We start from the raw sequence: 24,160 nt of genomic DNA, 5'->3' as shown, positions 1-24,160 counted from the left end.
TTACAGAACATTGTTGATCAGCAATCTACACATTCCTTCATTGTCCTTTGATTTTTTTTTTAAATTTTCTTTGCTATTTGAGGGCATCAAGGAAACCAGAGTGCAACAATGGGTGTCCTAAAAATAAAAACGAACAATAAACAATAAATTTGAACCCCGCAGCACGAGGTACCAACCTTTCAAAGCATCTGAACTAAAATAGAAATGTGTTATTAGAGTATTTAAAGATTAAAAGGCAGAGTCGGTGCCCTGAGGCGTTCAGTGCGCGCTGGGGTCCCTTCTAGACGAGGAGGGCACCGAGGAACAGGGCGGGACTGTGCAAAGCTGGTGGTGAACACATTGTGCGTGAGTGCGCGTGCCTGTGTGTTGTGCCGCCCTTCTGTCACTCGGCAATAAAGCCAGTGTACATTATCATATCTATCGGTTGGTGTTAAAGAGATTGCTGCTCTGTCAGAGACGAGGTGCGGTGTGAAGGCGCGACCATCGCAAATCCAATCAGCTCTCGGGGAAATGAAATGGGACGCGGGTTGCAGTTTGTTACAGAAAAGACACAACCAGGTGCAGTCGCAGGGGTAGGGGAAGGTGATCTAACATCTCCTGGCCTGTGAAGTCTGAAATATATTACGATTTGAACAGCTGACCTGCGTCTGTCTGAGCCGGCGCAGGCAAATCTCATTCCGTCTCTCTGCATAATCTGAAGGAGGATCACTGCCGGAGAGGACTAAACGCGGAAACAAATACTTTCATTTTTCTGATATTATTTCTGAGGTTTTACACTTTTTCTGCATAGAGAGAGGCAGAAAGTGTGAGGAAGTGTTAGATTAACGAGCAAAATCTTTTTAATATTCACCCAATTTAGACCCCATAGGGCAGCTTCAGTGCATCGGTAGGACCGAATCCAGGTATATGTAGGATGGGACCATTGTCGGTGCCTTTTTTTTTCCTTTTCAATATAGGGCTACCCACATTTAGAAGAATAACACGCAGTTGTTGTCCCATCCTTTTCAGAAAAGCTAATCTGTAGAAATGATCTAGGGAGTCAACATTTGCAGTTAATTAGCAACAGCAATCTGCGAGAAATCTTGCACACCCTTGTTATAGTAAAATTTCTATCCAATTATCTAATCATTTCAATCTAATCATCTCATCATGGGAAGCTCTTTATAGTATTATGGGATGTAACTGGTGGTTTAAGCCACACGACTCTGTACAAAGGATGCAAAGTTTAACAGCTCTTACTTTGAAGAGTCACAGGAGAGATTTAAATTACAGCTTGGGGGTCATATAAACTCTTTTATTTATTCAAATGAGAAACGAGACTAAAATATACGAGCCAGCGTGGCCGGCGCACACAAACACGCGCTCTTTGTATCCTGAACAGAGGAGGAGGAAAGGATTAGCGTCCAGCCGTCCAGAAGATGACAATTACTAAAATTAAATGCCATCACGATAATTATTTGCAATTAACTGTGGCCTCACAGAGCCAGTGGTTACAATGTGCTTTTCCAGTACAATAAAGAGGGTAAACAAAGACACTGAAAGACAGCCACGCAGGCTGCTAGTAGCTGGTTTAATCCTGTGTGCGTCACTCAGTCCGTCGGTCAGTCAGCAGGGAGACGGAAATAAAAATTAAGACAGAGATGGAGATCAGGATGCGGCACGAGTATAAAAGAAAAAAACTCAGCGCATTTATCATTTATCATCATCGTGCCTTATAAACCAGAAATGCTCCATGTGCTCATTCAACAGTCTGTTTTCTCAACCTTAGGTAGCAGAGAGCGGCCGGAGTCTATCCCGGGGCACGAGGCTAGTTACACCCTGAACAGGTTCCCTGTCCGTCACAGGACCTGCCTTTGGAAATGGTGTAATAATACAGTAACTGTGACTGAAGAAAGTCCTGCAAAACAAACCTGACCCACGAGAAAAATTAAGCTGTCAAACTTGAGACCCAAAGACAAAGAGCCCGCTCACACAGAACAACAGTCACAGAGGCAGTGACTGAGGCTTAGTGATCAAGCTTAATGATGCCCAGAATAATTACGCAGTAACAGCAAAGACATTCGGGCCTCCTCTCCTTGCAGGGGGGATAACTGTGCATGACATGGCTAATAGGAAACATTTTGTCTGTCTAGGAATCCCAAAACAGTATTCTTTCAACTTTCACCGATTTCACAAACATTTGCACTTGGTCGACAGAGTAGTATCTGAAAGTCAGACACCACCACACAGGCCTGGAAACCAGTTGGCAAGAAGTTATATTCACCTACAGTTGGCGAAGTTGCTGGCAGCCACTGTGTCAAACCAACGCACTGAAATCAACCTCTTTGTGACTAATAGCACCTAGTGAGTGCCAGCAGCCACTCGCCAATCAATCGGGGAATACACACGGTTGGTTGCCAAGAAGTCTCTAGGCCTGTGTGACGGGAACTAATTCTTCTGGACTGAACCAATTTAAGTTCAGTAAGCGACCTTTTGATAACTTTAGTAAAGTAAGACACCAAATCACCAAATTTCTTTTATAGTGTATTCGCACCATGACATAACTGACAGAATAAGGAAACCTTTGATTTCAGTTCATCCAACTCTCACACACTGTGCAAAGTTAAATTCGGCTCACTGCAGTAAACTGTATGCTTTTCAGATTTTCCAGGTTTCCACTGATTTGACTGTATTAAGTGTGAGTTATAGTAAAGTGCTACCTCCTAGTGTTGCATATGCATTGCTTGGCCATCACCACTGAAACTAAGACAGTGTTATTAAACTTGGAGCTCATAACTTTTTACTAAAAAGTATGAAGAAGAGACTTCAAACTTTAAGTCTACACAGACTTCTTAAACTGAGAAAGGCTGCAGATGCCTGTGACACAAAGCTAGCTAGCATGTTAGCAAGCAAGCAAGGCGCATCTTGTTTAATCGTCCTTGTTCTGTGCTTACACTTCATGTTACCGCCAAACAACTATCACAGCTGTTGAGGTCTCTGTCACTGTAGAGGATTTCACTGCTGGTGACGCTAGCATTAATAATGGATTATGTTTACATGTATTTACCACCACTATTCAGCCAAGAATCAAAAAATCCCCTGTTTGTGTCTCTTCCTTGTTACTGGAAGGAGACACAGATCCCGTGGGGGTTGAAACAGGAAATTCTGACAAATCAAAATGTGCTGAGCAACCCGCTGTGGTGACCCCTTATGAGTAAGGGAGCAGTCTAAAAGTAGCCTATATTTACATGTAGTGTATCTCCCCCTTGGAATATAAACCAACAAAATTACAGTTTAATCACCATCACTTAAAAACAAAAGAAAAAAAGCAATCAAGAGTGAGAATAAATGATTATTTAGGCAAAAATAAAGGGGACTAAACAGGATGAAATACAGAAGGATGTCAAAGAACAGTCCAGACATTTGGGAGCATCGGATGGCTACTCTCACTTTGTTTGCTCTGCCCCCACAAACAAGAATTTCAGCTAGAGGCTATCACAGAGAAGATCCCTCTACAGTACATACTGTTGTTGTGCCTGTGTGTGTGTGCACTGGGAATTCAGTGGCCATCCAGTGAAAACTGGTTAAAGCAATCGATTTTGGGATAAGGAGGAGACAACTAGCGGCGGCCAATAGAGAGCGAGCTAATGACACAATCAACACCTGCAGCCCTCACTGAGCCTTTTCTTTATCCGTCCACCCATAACAACAGACGTGGATGAGTGACCCCCGCTACCAGCCTCCCTCCCCTTCCCCCTTCTTAGAGCCACGCTCTTAATCTGAAGCCCCCCCCCACCTACCAACCATCGGTGCCCTACAGGAAACAGCCACAGAGGCAAAGACAGAGGGAAGAAAGCCCCAATGAGACACTAAAAGGGGGGGAGGGGGCCGGGGTGGCTGTGGGGTCGGGGTCTTAGATTTGGCTTTTTAACACAAAAGAGGCTGGAATGTAAAGAGTTAATCCATTCGGGGGTCTCTCTTCCGCAAACAAAGGGACAGGCCTCCAGACAAAGGTTGAGGGAGGGGTGGGGGGAGAAGGGTGAGGGATGAGGGAGGCTGGTGGCTTTCCTACCATCTGGAGCTTTTGTTTTGGGGGAGGCTGGAGGTTGGAGGGGGGAGGGGGGGTGCCGGCTGGTTTAGGGATGGACAGGGGGCTCCGCCCTCTTTCTCCTCCCACAGCCAACCCCCCAGACCCCACTCCCACTGAGTATCCGTGTCCACGTGCTGCGTGGCCCAGACAGACGCCCCTTAGCTAGGTCATACTACACTTCAGCCTGCCCTGCCCTGCATGGCTAATCAGCAGCCTACTCTCCAACTGCTCTCTGACACACACACACACACAGTATCATATCCTGCACTACTGAAATATATCAGTACAGTGAAAATACACTAAAAGTGCTCAGTTTCCATTTGCCTCATACACACACGCACCCGTGCGTGCACACACACGGCTCCCTGAGCGCTCTTATTGGTTCAGGCAAGAGCAAACTTGGGCTGCACTGTATGTTTGTGTATGTCATTCTGTCAGTATTACTGGTAGTGATCCAATTGAGAGCTGTCAGGTTGAGAGAAGCCAGGTTCTTTAAGGGCCATTATGAACCGTGTCAACAGGCTACACAATCACAACACACACTGGGGCCTGGAGGATGAATGAACGAAGCTGCATGTCCGGGTTTATTACACAGGGCCAGCCAGGGGCTTTGGGGATGAGCAGGATAGCATGAATGACAAACAAAGCGGGCCCTGTCAAACCTCTTATCCCTTCTCTTTGCCCCTCCTGCTGCCTTGCTGAGGATTCAGCCTCTCAACCTCCTTGATGCTCTGCCTGCTCGATTCTTTGTCTGCGTCCGTTCCAGCTACCCAGCTTCTTCTGTCCTGCCTGTTTTCTCTCCCTCTTCGCATTAGAGTTGGATTTTCTATTAGCTGGCTGACAAGCGGAAAGGGGAAATCCTACTTTTGGGTGTTCTTATTCCTTTTAATTCAGACATGGAGAAAAACATGGTACGTGCCAGGCTGTAATTCCACTGACCCTGTTCTTCCAGCCAGATAAAAAAAAAAAAAACAGTGTCTTCTATTTACCCAGCATTAAGAGATCTGACAGATTTGTTTAAAGGAGCTGAAAGAAAAGAGGCACGGCCCACGTCAGAGCCTTGTTCCATTAAATGAAGCATCAGGCCAAACAAGCTTGAGGACAGAGCAGATGTTTTCCAACCGGGAGGCTCACTTCCCCAGAGGGGAGCAGGACAGCTGGGACGGACACGCAGAAGGAGGTGAAGGGTCAAGTGCATGCCAGGGTTCTTTAAAAAAAAGAGCGTTGTTTATTTTAGTTCAACCCGCTGATATTGCCACGCAGCAGGCGAGGTCGTGGCATGCTGTGACAAAAACCGCACTCCTTATCTTATAGTCATACCTGAGTCATCCTAAAAACACCAAAAGAATAAACACATTTCAAGGATCTTTTTACCAATTCACTGCAGCCATAACGTTTCTGTACAATATCCAACAGAGGTGCAGGTGAGATAGGAAGTCAGTCAGAACTATACTTCAAAATTCATCCTGCTACCTCTATCAGCAGTCACGTCATCAGTAACCACTAGTGACGCGGTTCCATTAGCAGCCATACATTCCCAAGACATGACTGCCTCCACTGTGTTTGACAGGTAATGAGCTCTTCCTTTCCTTTTCCGAATGTTTCTCTTCCCATCAGGCTGGTAAAAGTTAACCTGGGTTTCATCTGTCCAAACAATCTTTTTCCACAAGTAGGCACACTCTTAGATGTTTTCTGGCCAAGTCAAGTCTTATCTTGGCTGTAACCAGCGGTTTGCACTTTGATTGATCCCAGATGTGGACAGTGGTACTCCTGCCTCCTAAGAACGTTCTCTCCACATGTCCTTAACCAAGTAAAGAACACTAACATCATTTGGTTGTCTTCTGTGGTGTTTCAGGCCTTTGGTACTGCTGAGCTGGCCAATAAAAAGTAACTCTTGATTTGGCCACTGCTGAAGTTTTTGCTGTCCCTCTTATAGGTGTGTTTTTGGCTCGGTGATAGCTTACTCCACGTGTATCAACACTTCTTTGGACCTCACAGTCGACGTTCCAGAGAACGGATATCAAATTCAAGCTTAACACTTGGAATCAGCAGCAGATCGCTTATCTGCTCAATTTGTCATGAAAAAAAAGAAGAGGGAACAGGACTCACCTGGCTATGAGACTGCTCGTCAGTCTACGGTCTGATTACGTATGAGCCTCTGAAAAATGGAGGCCATTGTACAAAAACGCGTTAGGGTTAAAACTACTTGGATTAAAGCTGAACGTCTGCATTTCATGCACATCGTGATTATTTGATTTAGGATCTACCGCGGAAGATCACAGATGCGAAATTATAAAAATTATTTCTACGTTTCTAAAACCCCTGACTGGTGGTGGTCAGAGGGCCCGGTGGCACCAGTGTCCGGCAGCCTCGCCTCTGTCAGTGCGCCCCAGGGCAGCTATGGCTACAATGTAGCTTGCCATCGCCAGTGTGTGAATGTGTGTGTGAATGGGTGGATGACTGAATGTAGTGTGAAGCGCTTTGGGGTCCTTAGGGGACTAGAAAAGCGCTATACAAATGCAGGCCATTTACCATTGGACAGAGGGTGCTTACGTTCTCGCTGAACATTTTGAAAACCAAACATCTGGTACTCACAGCCACTGAGCTGTCTTTCCAACTTCCAACTGTCTTTGTTAATTTCATTTTTTACCCAATTTTTCACCCTTCGCATGTGTACAGCCCATTACAACACTATCAACATCTCCTCGGGCAGACTGTCTGAAAATATGTGCTGTTACCCTCATTTCGGAGGATAACAGATACACACTGCATCTCCCTACAGCTAGCTTTTTACTCAGTTTGGACTTACTATAAACACTGTCACAGGACAGAGGATCTGTCTCCGAATTTGACTCTAATTGAGCAGTGCACACACTTCAATGAGAGGTATAAAAAAGCAGTTTAAATAACAGACCAGGGGACGTTAACTCACTTGTCAGTCAGAGGGATGCCAGGAGTGCAGCATTTAAACATGTGTGAGATGATGCACTTAGCATTCCCTGCAATTACCGTCCTTCTCCACCTCTGCACTTCCTTTTATTCCATTAAGGGTACCTTTACAGTATACATGTGAACTGCTGGAAAAAACAAAAGCGTATGTAGCCAAGAAAAATAGAAAAGTACAGATCAGTGTATACATACCACCACCATGAGTGTAAAAATCCAGGAGGTTCTCCAAGCGTGATGTTCTTCTCCCATCGGATCTGTTAGAAAGAAGCAGGACGGAGAAAGAGGGTTGAAGGAGACAGAGGAGAAAAATGAAAAATTGGACACTGCAGCATATTTAATGCATAATGTAATCATTTTGCTCAGCTGTCCTCCCAACTTTAGACTGACAGAGCGACAGTCGCATAGGAAAGTAGGCCGATCAGAAGCATGGCGCTCTGCAGAGCAGCGCGGTGCCGAGTTTGTGGATAAGAAACTGCGACTGTCTTGAAGCGGCGGTCCTCTCTGCTGCCCTCACAAACCAGCAGAGCTCCTGTCTGTATCTGGACACCGAGATAAGATCCGGTGACAGATAGCAGACCAACTGCCTGCTTCACACACTCCTGCTAACACGACTCTACACACACAGACTCGTATATACAACCCGAGAGATCCTTCACCACAGTCAATGAGGACAGCATGACAGCTGGAAGATCTCCATTTCTTTCCTATATGTGCTCTGTCTTGTGCGCTAACACACACACACACATATACACACGTATATATATATATATATATATATATATATATATATATATATATATATATATATATATATATATATATATATATATATATATAGTGGGGCAAAAAAGTATTTAGTCAGCCACCGATTATGCAAGTTCCCCCACCTAAAATGATGACAGAGGTCAGTAATTTGCACCAGAGGTACACTTCAACTGTGAGAGACAGAATGTGAAAAAAAAATCCATGAATTCACATGGTAGGATTTGTAAAGAATTTATTCGTAAATCAGGGTGGAAAATAAATATTTTGTCACCTCAAACAAGGAAAATCTCTGGCTCTCACAGACCTGTAACGTCTTCTGTAAGAAGCTTTTCTGTCCCCCACTCGTTACCTGTATGAATGGCACCTGTTTGAACTCATCATCTGTATAAAAGACACCTGTCCACAGCCTCAAACAGTCAGACTCCAAACTCCGCCATGGCCAAGACCAAAGAGCTTTCGAAGGACACCAGGAAAAGTATTGTAGACCTGCACCAGACTGGGAAGAGTGAATCTACAATAGGCAAGCAGCTTGGTGTGAACAAATCAACTGTGGGAGCAATCATCAGAAAATGGAAGACATACAAGACCACTGATAATCTCCCTCGATCTGGGGCTCCACGCAAGATCTCATCCCGTGGGGTCAAAATGATCATGAGAACGGTGAGCAAAGATCTCAGAACCACACGGGGGGACCTGGTGAATGACCTGCAGAGAGCTGGGACCAAAGTAACAAAGGTCACCATCAGTAACACACTACAACGGCAGGGAATCAAATCCCGCAGTGCCAGACGTGTTCCGCTGCTGAAGCCAGTGCATGTCCAGGCCCGTCTGAAGTTTGCCACAGAGCACATGGATGATACAGCAGAGGATTGGGAGAATGTCATGTGGTCAGATGAAACCAAAGTAGAACTTTTTGGTATAAACTCAACTCGTCGTGTTTGGAGGAAGAAGAATACTGAGTTGCATCCCAAGAACACCATACCTACTGTGAAGCATGGGGGTGGAAACATCATGCTATGGGGCTGTTTTTCTGCCAAGGGGACAGGACGACTGATCCGTGTTAAGGACAGAATGAATGGGGCCATGTATCGTGAGATTTTGAGCCAAAACCTCCTTCCATCAGTGAGAACTTTGAAGATGAAACGAGGCTGGGTCTTCCAACATGACAATGATCCAAAACACACCGCCCGGGCAACAAAGGAGTGGCTCCGTAAGAAGCATTTGAAAGTCCTGGAGTGGCCTAGCCAGTCTCCAGACCTCAACCCCATAGAAAATCTGTGGCGGGAGTTGAAAGTCCGTGTTGCTCGGCGACAGCCCCAAAACATCACTGCTCTCAAGAAGATCTGCATGGAGGAATGGGCCAAAATACCAGCTACTGTGTGTGCAAACCTGGTAAAGACCTATAGTAAACGTTTGACCTCTGTTATTGCCAACAAAGGTTATGTTACAAAGTATTGAGTTGTATTTTTGTTATTGACCAAATACTTATTTTCCACCCTGATTTACAAATAAATTCTTTACAAATCCTACCATGTGGATTCATGGATTTTTTTTTCACATTCTGTCTCTCACAGTTGAAGTGTACCTCTGGTGCAAATTACTGACCTCTGTCATCATTTTAGGTGGGGGAACTTGCACAATCGGTGGCTGACTAAATACTTTTTTGCCCCACTGTATGTATGTATGTATATATATATATATATATATATATATATATATATATATATATATATATACACACACATACACACACGTGTGTGTATATATATATATATATATATATATATATATATATATATATATATATATATATATATATATATATATATATATATATATATATATATATATATATATATATATATATATATATATATATATATATATATACATAAAATAAAATAAAAGTCTTCAGGTTTTCCATTCTCCACATTTCCCCAGTGCCGCCTATAATGATGTGATGTGCCGTATGTTGGTGTGGGCCTGTTGATTTAATGCTGCTAAAGAGCTGAGTGCTGCACTGTGCAGGAGAGCATAGAATGGCAAAGTCCTCTTGGGGACAGAAGTGTATTGTGTGTATACTATAAACCTGAGTGACTCTGTTTTTCTGTGTGTGTGTGTGTGTGTGTGTGTGTGTGTGTGTGTGTGTGTGTGTGTGTGTGTGTGTGTGTTTCTCGCTGAAGGAGGAACAGAGGCTAATTGAGGCAGGAGAGTCCAGGTGATAGTGCTCTCATTAGATGAGCAGGTGTGCGTGCGCCTTCAGTCTACCTGTGACGATAGAAGTCCCTTATCTACTGAAACATGCATGTGTGTTTTTCTGTGCACGAGGCTGGGAGATGCAGAGGCCAATAGATCACACATTTCTATCTCTGAAGGAACAATAAAATATAAAACTGCACAACATACAAGAAGCATTAAAGACGCGCTACAAATGCAGAGCACAGGACCAAATTCAGGCATGCTGTGTATCTTTGACAGCGCACTCTACAGCACAACAGATTAGCTCTTTTTTTTTTCTTTCGTCGTAACATATTTGATTTTTCTTTTGTTTTATTTACTTCTGGCATTTGTTAAATTTCATTATTGACACAGATATTTTCTTCGTTTGTGCTTCGTTTGCTTTCAGAGAATCCAGTGCACTTCCCACAATGCCACCAAGGCAAAATGAGAACTTTTAAAAGCCAGACACGAGTATTTTTCACAATGCACCGCAGCCCTGAAATTTTCTCAACGTTACCCGGCAGAGAATGCAAATGTCAATTGTGTTGGCTACTTACAGTCTTTCACCGAGCCAGCTCGCTCGCACAAATTCTGCGTGATGTTCGTCTGAGAGCGGATTGACCACAGAATTCACGGCAAGTGAGAGAAAGTCACGTGTCCCTCTCCTGACTGATAATAGTTTGAGCTCTGAGAACAGACTCACCGTTAGAGCTAGTCTACTAATAGAACGAAGGCTAAAGGTGGCTAGATTTTTATTAAGGCACGAGAAAGTGGAAGGCCAACCTGCTGCGTTTGCTCACATACATCATTATTACTGTTACTGTCATTACGTGTCCGATTTAAGTGGAAACCTCAGAGGCTGAAAAAAGGAGTGCCAAAAACCGACCCCAAAAGCGAGCGAGTCTCCACAGACTCCTATATTAATGTAGCCAGCTTCCCAGCATCAGGGTTCACAGGTTTGTCTCTGTGAATAGTTTCACCTGCATGGTGTGACTTTAGTTTTTAAACAACTCAGACATTTTAGACACTGTTAAGGCTCAAAGTTAGGAAGGTAGACAGCAGCAGCTGATTTTAGCATTTAAAAGTGTGGCTATGCTTCACTAGACTTGTGTTGATAATGATGATGCAAACATTGTGCACGTGCCGTGGCTCTCTCCGTCACTTCTGTGGGTAAAGGAAGCTGGATGGAAACGCCTGACTAAATGACAGGATGTCATCACTCTAACAGACTGATGTTACGCAGGTCATGTGACTGACTCTCAGCATATATAGAGACTAAATAAACCTGAAGACGGGCTTGAAATACTCAAAATCTTTAAGCAGCACACCGATGCAGGCGCTACATTTAAGACAACTGGCATCAAACTGACTTGGCAGTCTTAGCGTGCGTGCCTCGTGGATATGTGGACTCTTCTGCGTGTCTGCCGTTTTAATCCCTGTCTGGGTAGATGTTTTAATTCCTGTTTGAGGCCGTTTAAACGTGTGTACGGATCCGTGTTTGTGTGCCTCGGGTTGCACGCGACCCAGAACTTCACCCCTTTCCAGCGGCTCACCAATAACACTCGATCTCTGGGAGAGGATTCACCCACAAGGGCTCTGAAATCAGCGAGGCTCGCTGCAGCTCAGCTACTTACCGTATTTCCCGGACTACAAAGCGCACCTGAATATTAGCCGCACAAGCTAAAATCAGGGGAAAATCCTGTTTTGTACATACATTAGCCGCACCTGACCAAAAGCCGCAGGTGTTTCAATATTGACTTATCATATGTAAGAGAATATGCACAAAGCGAATTGTCAGGAAAGAGATGGCTGTTTGGAGACACACCCCTTTTATTAATATTTTGAAAATCAAGTTATGGGTACATATTTGCACATGTGCTGTGCTTCATAAATGAGTAACAAATGTAGTACATAACAGTAACCTACAGCACACCAGAAAAATAGATTCGGACTACCTTTTAGGCTCAGGTGCAGTGACACGGCTTTAACAAGAAGAAAAGTCAGTCATTCACCACCATCTTCCTGCGCACTAAAACCACCAAAGTCCTCTTCTCCAGTGTCGGATACGAACAGGCTCAGGATGGCTTCGTCATCCACTCTCAGCTTCTTTCCTTCGTTGTCACTTTCAAAACCAAAGATAATCCTCATTGTCATTGTCAGTGTCGGAGTCGAACACCCTCTGAAGGGCCGTGGCGGTGTCCTCCTCTTCATCATGCAGCAGTCCAGCCCTTCGAAATCCGTTGGTGATCGTGGATGTTTGCACACTTTTCCACGCTGTCAGAATCCACCGGTGGAGTTGAGCACAACTTGCTTTTCGCAAGTTTATCGCCGCTCGTCATCCACGACTCCCGCTGAACGCATAGCGCTACTTTGAAGTTTGTTTTTCGCGCTACTTGTACGGCACTATGTTGCCTGGCGGATGGACATGTGACCAACATACCACTCTTGAACCCCGATCCTTCCGCCAGGCAACGTAGTGCCGTACAACAGCGGAACAAACAAAACAAATCGTCTTACGATATCACAAAAATCATGGAAAATCTATAGAAAAGCCGCACCTGACTAAAAGCCGCAGGGTTCAAAGCTTGTGCAAAAAGTAGCGGCTTATAGCCCGACAATTACGGTAATCTCTCTGTGCCGCTCCACCATCTCTACTTCATATTTCAGACTCCTGGTTGTTGGCAGCCGGGCCGACCTCCAGCAGCCCCGTCCACCCTGCTGCCTGCCTGCCTGCACGCTGGTGGAAGCAAAGGCAAAAAAGACCGATTATATCTGACCGATGCATCCGTGTTCCAGGAAAGGCGATGTGAGGCGGGTACGTGTGTGTTTTTTCATTGAAAAGCTCATCATTTTCAGCAGAGCTGGGAGTGATAAAACTTTTTTATTGATTTAAATGAGGGATTTTGATATATTATATTGACTGTGACGGTTCTTTTACAGCTTATTTTTTCACCCTGGTCAAGTCAGACATTTTTCCTCCAAAAAACTGATGTTTGCTATTTTGAAAACTGATTTTGCGGTTTGTTTATTTTTGTATTCACTGTTCAGTGTTATAAATACGCTAAACATGCTATGTTTAGCGTAAAGTACCTAAACAAAGCTAATATTACCGACTGATACCTGCAGTCGGTCACATTTGATTTTCTAAGAACTACAGTTGACAGCATATACAAACAAAATAATAAAAAAAAAACTTTTTAACTCTATAACACTTTTATAACAAAAGAAACTGGAAACAGGTACAAATAATTATCTGATTTGGTCAGGTGCTTAAATCCGTTTCTAGTGCGTACAACAACATGTTAGCAGGGCTGCGAGTGTGCACGTGGCTTTTCTCCTGCACCGCTCTGCGCTTGTTGCCCATTCGCAAAACAGACCAGCTCGCATTCAGTTGGCTGTCACCAGTCAGCTGGAAATCGGCTGATTTCGGATGCTTAAGCCTCCTCGGAGACCATAAACCTCTGTTAGTGGATGTCTTCATTGAATTTCTCTTTTGGGCTGGGACTAATGTGCAGGAAGCCTGCTCTGAGGGTCAGTATCACAGATATGCAGCACACATGTGCACCAGCATCTCTACACGACTCCACCCTGACTTCATCTGATTAAACGACACATAAATCACGTCGGTATTAAAGTTGGATGATACAGGCCCGCCTTTGTTTGCCATTAAAGCCCTCTCTGCGTTGTGGACTGTATTAAGCGGAGATGAATAAAGCCAATGAGCAGCAGAGGTGTTCTCCTGAAGGAGGCCTGGACATGGGACCATTAGCAGGAAGGATGTACATTAAGGAAGAGGATGCAACACATTAGAGACCCTACCTCCTCGACAGTTCAAGGGCATAATATAAGGCTAATAAGTCTAGCAGACCTGAAACAAATGGTTAAGTTTGCAATTGTTTCCAATACTAAAGGTACGATTGGTTTAACTTGTTAAATGTCAGAATAGGACAGGAGCAACAGCACCAGCTTACAACATGTCAAACTGCTCCAATTTAACAGCTGATTAAACTGAAACTAATAATGAAGGGATGCTAATCACATTAAGAAGCCCAACTGACAGCATGTTTACATTGTCCCACATTAACAAACACTACAAAGTAGGGCTGCACGATTAATCGTTAGAAAATCGCGATCTCGATTCATACTTATGTGCGATCTCATTTCCAAATGACAACGATTTAAAAAAAAAAAAAAAAAAAAAAAGACGATTGTACCGCATTTTGATCCGGGACGTAATCTGCATGAAAACAAGCGCTCACTCTTCCTGCTCAACAAATGACAAGGGCGGAGCCTTATACCACGTGATACAGAAGCTGTGCCGTGTGATGCTAAAATTAGCAGGGAAAAAACAACGGCGAGCACGTCAGGGATGACGAGAAAGTGACAGGAGAAAATCCGTCCTGGTCAACCACCCAAACATCAATAACGGGAACCTTTTACAGCGCTTCCCTATGCACGTCGAACTCCCGCAGGCACAAAGAAATTACGGAGGCTATCACTTATCACCTGACCAAAGATATGGCTCCCATCAACACTGTGCAAAACGAGGGATTTAGGAAAATGATCAACACCCTAGACAAACGCTACACAGTGCCGTCCCGCTACTATTTTTCTATTGTTGCACTACCTGCTCTATACACACGGAGACGGAATTTCAAGCAGTATAACATTTTGCGGCAACAACAAAACGTGAGACATTTGTTGTTTTTATGTTTATTTATTGTTTTTATGTTCAGTCTCAACTGTTACGAAGTTGATGTGCAGTTAATAAGTGCAATAAATATTTATACTGGAAAAGAAAATCGTGAGAGAATCGTGATCTCAATTCTAAGCCAAAAAATCGTGATTCTCATTTTATGCAAAATCGTGCAGCCCTACTACAAAGTACTGCTGTTATTCAGCAACTATAAAACAGACACACACACACACACACACACAGGACTAGGCTCACTAACATGTTCATGTTTTTACACTTTCTTAAAGTCGGGACCTCAGCTGCCTGCTCGAACACATAACAGCTCATAATGTGAATTCCATTCCTAGTCATACAATAGAGGGGGAATCACACTCATCCTCGCTGAACAGGAAGTCAAACTAAAAGAGCTTCTTACCTCTGACAGGAAGGTCTGTGCTGATTTCTGGGCACCAACATGCAGCAAATACTCGTACACATATAAAGCTAACCTGAAAAACAAGAGCAGAGACGAGAGGAGGAGTGAGCGCTGAGGATCACAGTGAGCGTTCATTCAGGAGGATTTCAAAAGTGAAGGAAAAGTCAAACGTTTGTGCACAACTGGCGGAAAATCATCGCCGTGTCATCTGAGATGGCGCTCGGATAAACGTGATTTTACAGTACAGATATCATATACACAGCGACGGGGTGATGAATGTTTGATGCGCAGGTTTCAGGATGACTGCTGCTGAGGCACAGAGAAAAACATGGATGAAGAATATCCTCAGACAGGACTCCCAGACGCGAACACACCCTTGTGGATTCTACGTGTTAGAAATGATAACACAAATCACTCTTTAAGAGACAAAAATGATTCATTAATATAAACAGCAATTAGTTTAAGACGGAAGCACAGCTGATAATTATTAGCAGCTTTTCAATCACCTGTGAGACAAATCTTAAATCAAATATTGCTGTCTAAGCTCGGTCCATTAAAAGAAAATCTTTTAGGATCATCCAGCTAAAAGAGTAGAAACACAGCTGCTGGAAATGGCTGAGGAGGCTCTGCAAACAAGCCTTTAATATTACACTTCTGCTGATATCAAAAATATAGTGTATTCTTCTCACACTAAACAATAGACTTTATGTCCTCATATTTACACTTTGCAGCTCAGCCTGTATTCATCACCAAAGCTTTACTCACATGTCCTTTAGAGGGTTTCAGTGAGCAGGAGCCAATCACCAGGTAAAGAGGTGGGCTACACCTGCCAGTCAATCGTGTACGAAAAGACAGACAAGCTGTTCAAGCTCACACTCACACCTGCATGTGACATTTACCAATTAACACAGTCTGCATGTCTTTGTACTGATGGAGGCAACCAGAGCATCAGCACAGGGATAAAGACCCCAGTCAGCCGGCTGCTCCCAACCCAGAGCCTGCTATCTATGAGGCCTGATCACAAAGGATCAAACTACTGAGTTAAACTATTTATTCATGCACAGGAAAAAAAGAATAACGTTCGATTCTACTATTAATCTTTTTTTTTTAAATGCTGGTTCATGACTTTAAACAAGTCGTGCACATTTTGACTGCACAGTTTCCCACCAGTCACCAATAAAAACACACATTTTTTAACTTTTGCTGTAGAAAATGAATTCGGCTCGTGTGATGTGTCGATCCGAGAACCAGTAAAAGTCTGGTTGCCTAGCAACAAGATGGTGGGACTTCATAAAGTCATCGCTTCCCGCCAAGAAACTGTACGACACATTCTTCTTCTCCTTCCTCTCTTGGCTGCTCCCTTTAGGGGTCACCACAGCGGATCATCTGCCTCCACCTCCTCCCATCCCAGCATCCTCCTCTGTCACACTAATGCTCTGCCTGTCCTCCTTCACTACATCCACCCTCAGCATCCACCTTTTCTCCTCCACACACGTCCAAAGCGCCTCCGCCTCGCCTCTCTGACTTTGCCGTGTCTGGCCACCATCCTAGAAACCTTTGATTTCGGTCTTGCTGCTGTCCTTCTTTCACAAATCACCCCTGATACTCGTCTCCACCTGCTCCACCCTCCCCGCACTCTCCTCTTCACCTCCCTTGTGCTTTGGATAGCTAACCCCAGGTTCACTACCTCTGCTAGCATCCTCCCTGCTGCACACATGTACCATGCCTTGTTTCTGCTACTTTTTATTCCTCTTCTCTCCAGAGCATACCTCCACCTCTCCAGGCTCTTCTCCACCTGTTCCCTACTCTCATTACAGACCACAACCCATTTCCATATCTTCATGGTATGGCTCCTCAGCTTTATTCCACTGTAGTTACTACAGATCTGCTCTTGAAAATCGGCACCGGCACAGGTCTCCCTTCCTCGGCCATCCTCGCACTCTCACAGCTTGTGTCCTGAGTCTGTACGACACATTATCCTACTACAAACCACCATGTCCTCTTTTTACGTTAGCTTGTGGAACATTAGATTAAAACCATGTGATTTTTATTTGAGTTTTAGAGGTACTGACAGGCAAATGTTGCATTCTGTGGACAGAGCCAGGTGATCTACCTGCGCCTGCTTCCTGTCTTTATACAGGATAGTTATTCGTAGTAACTTTAAACCCATTATGAACATTTCCAGCTCTTAGATTTCAGTCAAGTGAATTATCACGATTCATAGTTCAAAAAAATATTTATCTGATACGGAGCGTCGACGCAGCCGCTCAGTTCATCCTCCGTGTGAAACAAGCCGGTTTTCCTGCTCACCCTTTAAGCCGACTCCTGATTGGCTTCCCGTGGTGCTGCTGTGCAAACAGCCACAGCTGTATGCCTGAGATGACCACATTAAAGATATCCACTTTCACTGACATCACACAGAGGCGAGAGTAAAAAAAGCTCACGGTAACCTGAGCTTTTAGCTCACAGGGATCACTTGCACAACCTTAAATGAAACTCTGTCTGTGATTAATATGAGAATGTGCTGTGGTAACAGAATTAAACTGACAGAAAGTAAAGAAAAGCGTCTTAGCCCCGCTTCGATGCACAGATTTGAAAGTGGTATTGATCTTCTCAACTAGTTACAGCAGAGAAGGAAACAAACATATTTCTCAGTGGCTGCAAAGGACTTATTACAAACATAAATGTACTTTATATCATAAATAGCATCAGTTTTTAGAGACCAGCCAATTACTTTCTTTCTCTTCCCTTATTAACACTCATCCTACTGCCACTTGGCCAGACTCGCAAAACTCAGGTAAACAGTATTTACCAACATTATTATCACAAAGAACTCAAATACTGGCACCCACTCCCGGTTAGACAACAAATTCATCTGCATAAATCTGCATGGACGCACATGCTTCCCTCAGGTTCACCATTTCAGGACAAAAGCAAACTGCACTACTAAATATTTTTACTACGATGAAGAAGCGCGGACAGACGCCACACCATGCAGTCATCTATATTCAGCTCTCCCTGCTTCTACAGCACTGTGCGGGGAGGTGCTGCGCTTTTGTGTACGGTGGGGGCGATAGATTTTATGCTGATCACATGCATCAAGCCCAGACCAGACAGAGAGTTATGATGTTTGGGTTGTTGCTGGGTGATACTGAATGAATCAATAATGAGCCAGAACAGAGTTGAACAATCTGACTCTTTATGTCTTTAAAGATGTCACTGCAGCGTCTTGAGAACTATCTGCTAAAGTGTTGCAGCTGGTCCAGACTAGTTTCAGCCAGACACGCGATGCCATCACCTGCGGTATTTCTAACATCTGAAACCATCCTATTTATGCCCATATCAGCGCCTAATGTAAACACACAGTTTAAGGAAAACATATATGTCGTGTGTATGTGTGTGTGGCTGTGTTTACATATCTTTGTAGGGACCAAGAATCAGAAGTTTGCTATGCTTGTGGGGACCAACAGCCCTTATAGGGACCAAAATCCCAGTCCCCATGAGTTTGAAGGCATTTTTGAGACTCAAATGTGGTTTTAGCATCAGGGTTACAATTAGGTTATGGTTAGGCTTAGGGTTAGGCATTAATTTTTGATAGTCAGGGTCAGGGTAAGCGGCTATGTGAATTAGCATTATGTCAATTAGATGTCCCCACAAAGATACGAAAACACGGTGTGTGTTTGTTTGTAAAGAGTCACATGTAGGAGCAAATTGTTTGTTGTTAATGTTTAATATTGATATCAGATGCAGCGACTGTTCTGCTGAAGTGCAAGTGATCAGCTCGGTGTTCAGGAAAATGCCCATCGCCTGTAACTAAGAGTCATCTGCGAAAATGTGCAGCAAAATCATTTTTATTTTTTAACAATTCAGAGGATTGTTGGCTCTAACATGACCCAGATTATGACTTTACCTTAAGCCGTGTTTCATTAGAACAGGATACGAAGGAAACGGCACTACTATGGTACTTATTTTAGTTTCATGTGAAATTTTTGTGCTTTTTAGCAAAAAATGTAAACTTCTAATGAGAAAGAGAAATACTATTTTCATCCAATAATAATAATATCTGGACGCTCCCTCTCTATCACACAGATATATTGTAATATAAAGGGTAAAGCATGTTTGGGCAGTGGAGCTGAATCAGTGTGTGGAGAAGGAGCTCCCCTGCCTGTTGTGTTTCGGAGGGTGGCGGGGTTATCTGTGATGGATCACAGTTTGTTCAGTGGCCTCCTCTCCACCACAGCTTCAACAGTGTCCAGTTTGCAGCCAATCACAGAGCACAACAGGCCTTGCTGCAAACCTCCATCATTTTGCTGCCCACACTGAAGGATCTCAGGAATCAGAGCCTGCTCGTCCTCTCTTCATATACAGTCTTCCGGTTCACTTTATTGCACGGTAATAATCACAGCAATCAATTTTTTAAACACAGAAAGCTTTGTAAGCTTCTTGTTTTTAGCCAAGAGTAACGACTGCAGCTTTGGCACGTGGAGCTAATCACGAAAATATGCAATAATGTGAAAACGAGCTGCTACAGAAACACTGATCACTTTAGTTGGAGCATCAAACACCAAAATGACTCCTTTGGCACGGGCGTCAATAACGTATGTAAAGCTCGAAAGAGTTATGTTGTTAATTATTTGAGCATTTAAACCAGCAGTGGCCGACGCGCTCCTCCAGTCAAAGTCTCAGTTGTGTGGGAAAGGACTCACGTGGAAGCAGCCAACCAAAGCCAACTCATGTCGCCTGTCCTTTTTCTCACATCTGCATTTTGGCAGCTGCACATTTAGAGGATGCCATTTGAATTCAATTCAATTTAATTTGATTTATACAGTGCCAAATCACAACAGCAGTCGCCTCAAGGTGCTTTATATTGTAAGGTAGACCCTACAATAATACATACAGAGAAAAACCCAACAATTATATGATCCCCTATGAGCAAGCACTTTGGTGACAGTGGGAAGGAAAAACTCCCTTTTAACAGGAAGAAACCTCCGGCAGAACCAGGCTCAGGGAGGCGGGGCCATCTACCGTGACTGGTTAGAGTGAGAGAAGGTATGCTAAATAATGAATCGCAATGAAACTGTACTTGCAGTTTAGCAAGGTTCAACAAGCGACCCTGTGTTAGATTTGTATTGTTGATTGTCATTTATGCTTAGAAATATTTACTTATATATGCTTAGAGTTTTGTAATTAGTTGTAGATTGGTAGAGGTTTTGATCCTTGATAGTCTGCAAACTTTGTGTGTATTAGACAGCACTTTGGGAGCATGAGAGGTCATACCGTGTCTTATTGTTTTATGGTAGGATTAACGTAGTTGCGTCTGTTCTAGTCTAAGTGCTCTTTGTTTAGATGAACTGCAGGACTTCCTCACCGTGTTATCTAGGATGAACCATCTAGGGTGAGGGGGAGGCTACCCTCTTCCTGATCAAGGATGTTTGACCCTTTGATCAGCAGTCCACACACACACACACACACACACACACACACACACACACACACACACACAGGCAAGGTACTCTTTGTGTGTATGTAGACGTCATATGTTAATGAACTTATGCATATTCATGTAACCTCAATAAAAGAACAGTGGTACGGGAGAACGGACGAGAGCAACTGGGGTCAAGCGAAGGAACGGTGCCTGTCCGGTTCTCACCCGTGCACGAGAAACATGAAGAAGCTTGCCTACTTGTGTCTTGCTTTGCAGTGTAATTATATTGTCTTCAACGTTCCAGCGGATGGGTTCAAGCTACAAACCTATCACCCTGTCTCCTAAAAATGACGTTCACGCGACATTAAACTACATTCTCAGTGATGTTTCTGTGGGACAGCTAATACTGCTCCCACCTAAAAGTTTAAAAGTGCATAAACAACAGGACTTTCATACAAAAGAAAAGGGTTCGACTCCTGTATCCTACCGATGTTCTGGCACGTTTGTATTTTCTGTTTTTAAACTTGAAATTGTGCCTTCATTGCTCTTTAGTTTTATTTTCGCTCACTGTTTGTTTAGAGTTGGGACACAGCAAAAGATCATAGGTCAAAATAGACCCTTTCACAACCTCCTAAGAAGCTGCTCCATTTTACGTCAGCAGCAGAGCAAGAAAACAAAAATAGGTCTTCCTCAAAACAAGAAGACGGGACTGCCACATGTTGTAACGTTCAAAATCAACCCTGCCTTTGCAGTGCGAACACCCAGCAGCAGGCGCCAGGTCCTATATGCTGCACCTACGCTGTACAGGATCGAACAGATTCCCATGAGCACTGCGCCGATGAAATTTTCATGGCAGAGTCTGGTGTGATCTGAGGGGCTCCGTGCCCCAGCGATGGGCACCTGCCCTGGCTGCAATGCATTATTTAAAAACACTCATTCAATCCAGGCTTCAGGGGACACCTTTTGTTACCCTGTCAGAACCAGTAAGTGTAACCCGGCTGAGGAGGAGACATTTTTGCAAGCCGGTGGAGCAGAGCTTGAGGAAGAACAGGTAGATAAAGTAGGCGTGAGGGGGGTTAGCTGTGGCAGAGGGAAACTGAAGGTCAGGGCCTCGGCTCTTTGCTCTACGGACAGCACCGGTGAGAACGCTTCCCCGTGACCCCTGCTCCGGTTACACGTGTCAGTCAGGAATAAAAGGTGAGATGCTTACGAGACAAAGCACGAGCACAAACAGCCCTCTCCTCAGCTTATGCGCCCTCTGAAGAGGTTCACAAAGGAAATTTAACAGAAAAAACTAATTGCTGATGCAAATTAGTCGATGAGACATGGGAGATCAGTCTGAGTGGGAGGAAGAACATCTGACCTGTGCTTTGACTGCTGACTAAATATCAAGGCCCGTCACGTAAAGTGTGTCAGGCTGTATTAAAAGAGCCACAAAGCCAACTGGCAGAGCATCTGTCTCGTCCTCATCTTCTTTATCTTAAGATGCAAAATGATTCATAACAATTTTTAAACCATAAGCAGCTCCAAAGGAGAAGAATGAAAACCCTCTACAACATCGCTTCTGATCTTCCCTCCTTTCTCGTCGCCAACGTCACGCAAGCAAACTAAGACTTCGCTCCATGTCCACACATCAAGGAGATCTCTGCCACTGTCACGTCCCTGGGAAACACACACCTGACATTTAGCCCCAGGCTGTCCCAGCTCGCCTCAGGAGACAAGGGCATCTCGGCTGAGTTTAGCGAGCTAAAACACAGACAGTTAGCAAATTAACTCTCATGTCTTTGTTTCAATAATTCAGCAGCGAGAGCGGCGGCAGGCCAAGGAAGGAAGCGATGGAGGATGAGGCAGGGCCTCTAACTGCATCTGCTTTCACATACATGCCTTTTAGAAACAATAAATACTGATTTTAAAGCGCGACGGGATAAATATGAAACATTTACACCCAGCATATAAACACAGTACGGCTGTGCCCGGTGTGGATGCAGTGATGTATCACTTAAAGGTGAATGAGAGGGTGGATGCCCGTTTGAGACATCCGTGATAGAGTGAAGCTGTTTCACTAAAGCTTATTCCCGCTGCGCAGCGGCTGTGTATATTTTTTGGGCTCAGTTATGGCATTTCCTTTGTCAAAACAAATCAGCGTCACCGAGCATGTAAACAGCAGTGGCTTTAGCCATGGGTTAATCCACACATTGTTAGACAAACACAAGCACACATGAAGCCTCCGCTCTCCCTCTCGGCTCTGTGATGTTACCTGCTGACAGAATCACGTGGAACTTTTCTCAGAGTTTAATAGTAAAACTGGATTTTTAACCCACAAAAGCCGTTTTTAGGTGAAAGAGGCAGACGAGAGCGATTGACTACCATCCTCAGCAGGTAATGAGGACGATAACATGATGCAACTTCAAAAAGGAGCTTTTGTTTTGTAACCGACGTATGTTTAGGAACACACAGAGCCTCGTTTGCTCGATCGAGGCTTTTTCCCGTGTGCTAATAAAAGGCGCGCACTTCTCATCTGTGTGCTCTGTTGCCAAACTGATTAACAACTTCAGGCACGTAGCTTCAATATTTATACTCTCTTCTTTATTTCAAGTGAGAAAACTAGCAAATTTGTGCGGATGCACCAGAAGCAGCTGACGAAAGGCGGCATTAATTGACTGTTGACATATCTGAATGAAAGCACAGTCAGCCAAAGGGTGCTGAGGGTAAATCGAGGGCTTCTTTACTTTTAGAGCAGTGTTTCTGCTTGTGTTAGCGCACAGCTCTTTATGCTTCCTTCAAAAGGCTAAAATGCAGATGGCAGAGCCATCTGTGTAGAATCAAAACCATGCATTCAGACCTGAAGATCCCCATTAAAGTGCATGTAAATACATGGGAGGAGTCGGGGGAGGAGCAGAGGATGTAAAGAAACCCATGTTCAAAACAAACTGATTAACTTTACTCTTGAAGCTCTTTCCCCGCATAAATCCAACAGCACTCGAAACCACACGGACAAACCGAGGATTAGAAAACAAACGCGAGGAGCAAGTTCTTTTAGAAACCAAACACGAGTTTACAAAAGAAGAAAATCAATAAAAATAAGGTGTGGCGTCGATCTGTGAAACATTTTTGTGAATGGCGCCTTTAATTAATGTGCTGGCTCCATCAGCGCACAATTCAAAGAGGTTCCAGTTACATAGGAGACATTAATACGGAAGCTTCTGTGTCACTCCCGTCCAAATTAAATTAAATAAAACATTGAAAAGTGCAGAGAATAATTAATTTCTCTGGCTGTGAGGGCACCGGTTCCTCCTCCACCTTCATTAGTATTAGTAGCTTGTTTTCGCTTTACAAGACGCCTCATCACAACAACGTTTCTCAAGGATCTGCAAAGAAAACACTCTCCCCCCCTCATTTCCTGCTACCTGTGATCTCAAGACAGCTGTATGGTGAGGCCTTGGTCGTGCAGCGGAATCCACAAAAGTGAGAAACGCTCGTGTGACTGTTTCATGTTGCATTTCTGAGCAAACGGGCTGGATTCGAGCCTTGGCTTCAAGGCTGTGACGGAAATAAAAAGCACACTGTACATATGTCACAACACAATTAACAGCAAAACTAAGAGTGCATGCTGGAACATTT

At 44.0% G+C, this 24,160-nt stretch overlaps 1 protein-coding gene across 3 annotated transcripts in view; it reads right to left on the bottom strand.

Moving 5' to 3' along the window:
• Positions 1–24,160, bottom strand: part of ssbp4 (single stranded DNA binding protein 4) — a 92,380-nt gene that overhangs the window by 65,406 nt on the left and 2,814 nt on the right. For all 3 annotated transcript variants that reach the window (XM_085347204.1, XM_085347203.1, XM_085347202.1), the window contains exons 2-3: positions 15,115–15,187; positions 7,211–7,272 (exon numbers count right to left, since the gene is read on the bottom strand). In XM_085347204.1, the coding sequence (XP_085203330.1) occupies positions 7,211–7,272; positions 15,115–15,187 (135 nt within the window). The remainder of the gene's footprint in view (positions 1–7,210; positions 7,273–15,114; positions 15,188–24,160) is intronic.

This window comes from Diplotaxodon limnothrissa, linkage group LG23 (genome assembly GCF_057381915.1).
Source record: "Diplotaxodon limnothrissa isolate DT_005_m linkage group LG23, D_limnothrissa_male_GT1.1, whole genome shotgun sequence".
Taxonomy (NCBI): domain Eukaryota; kingdom Metazoa; phylum Chordata; class Actinopteri; order Cichliformes; family Cichlidae; genus Diplotaxodon; species Diplotaxodon limnothrissa.
Note: the sequence above shows the minus strand (reverse complement) of the source record. Positions and strands in the feature narration are given on the sequence as shown.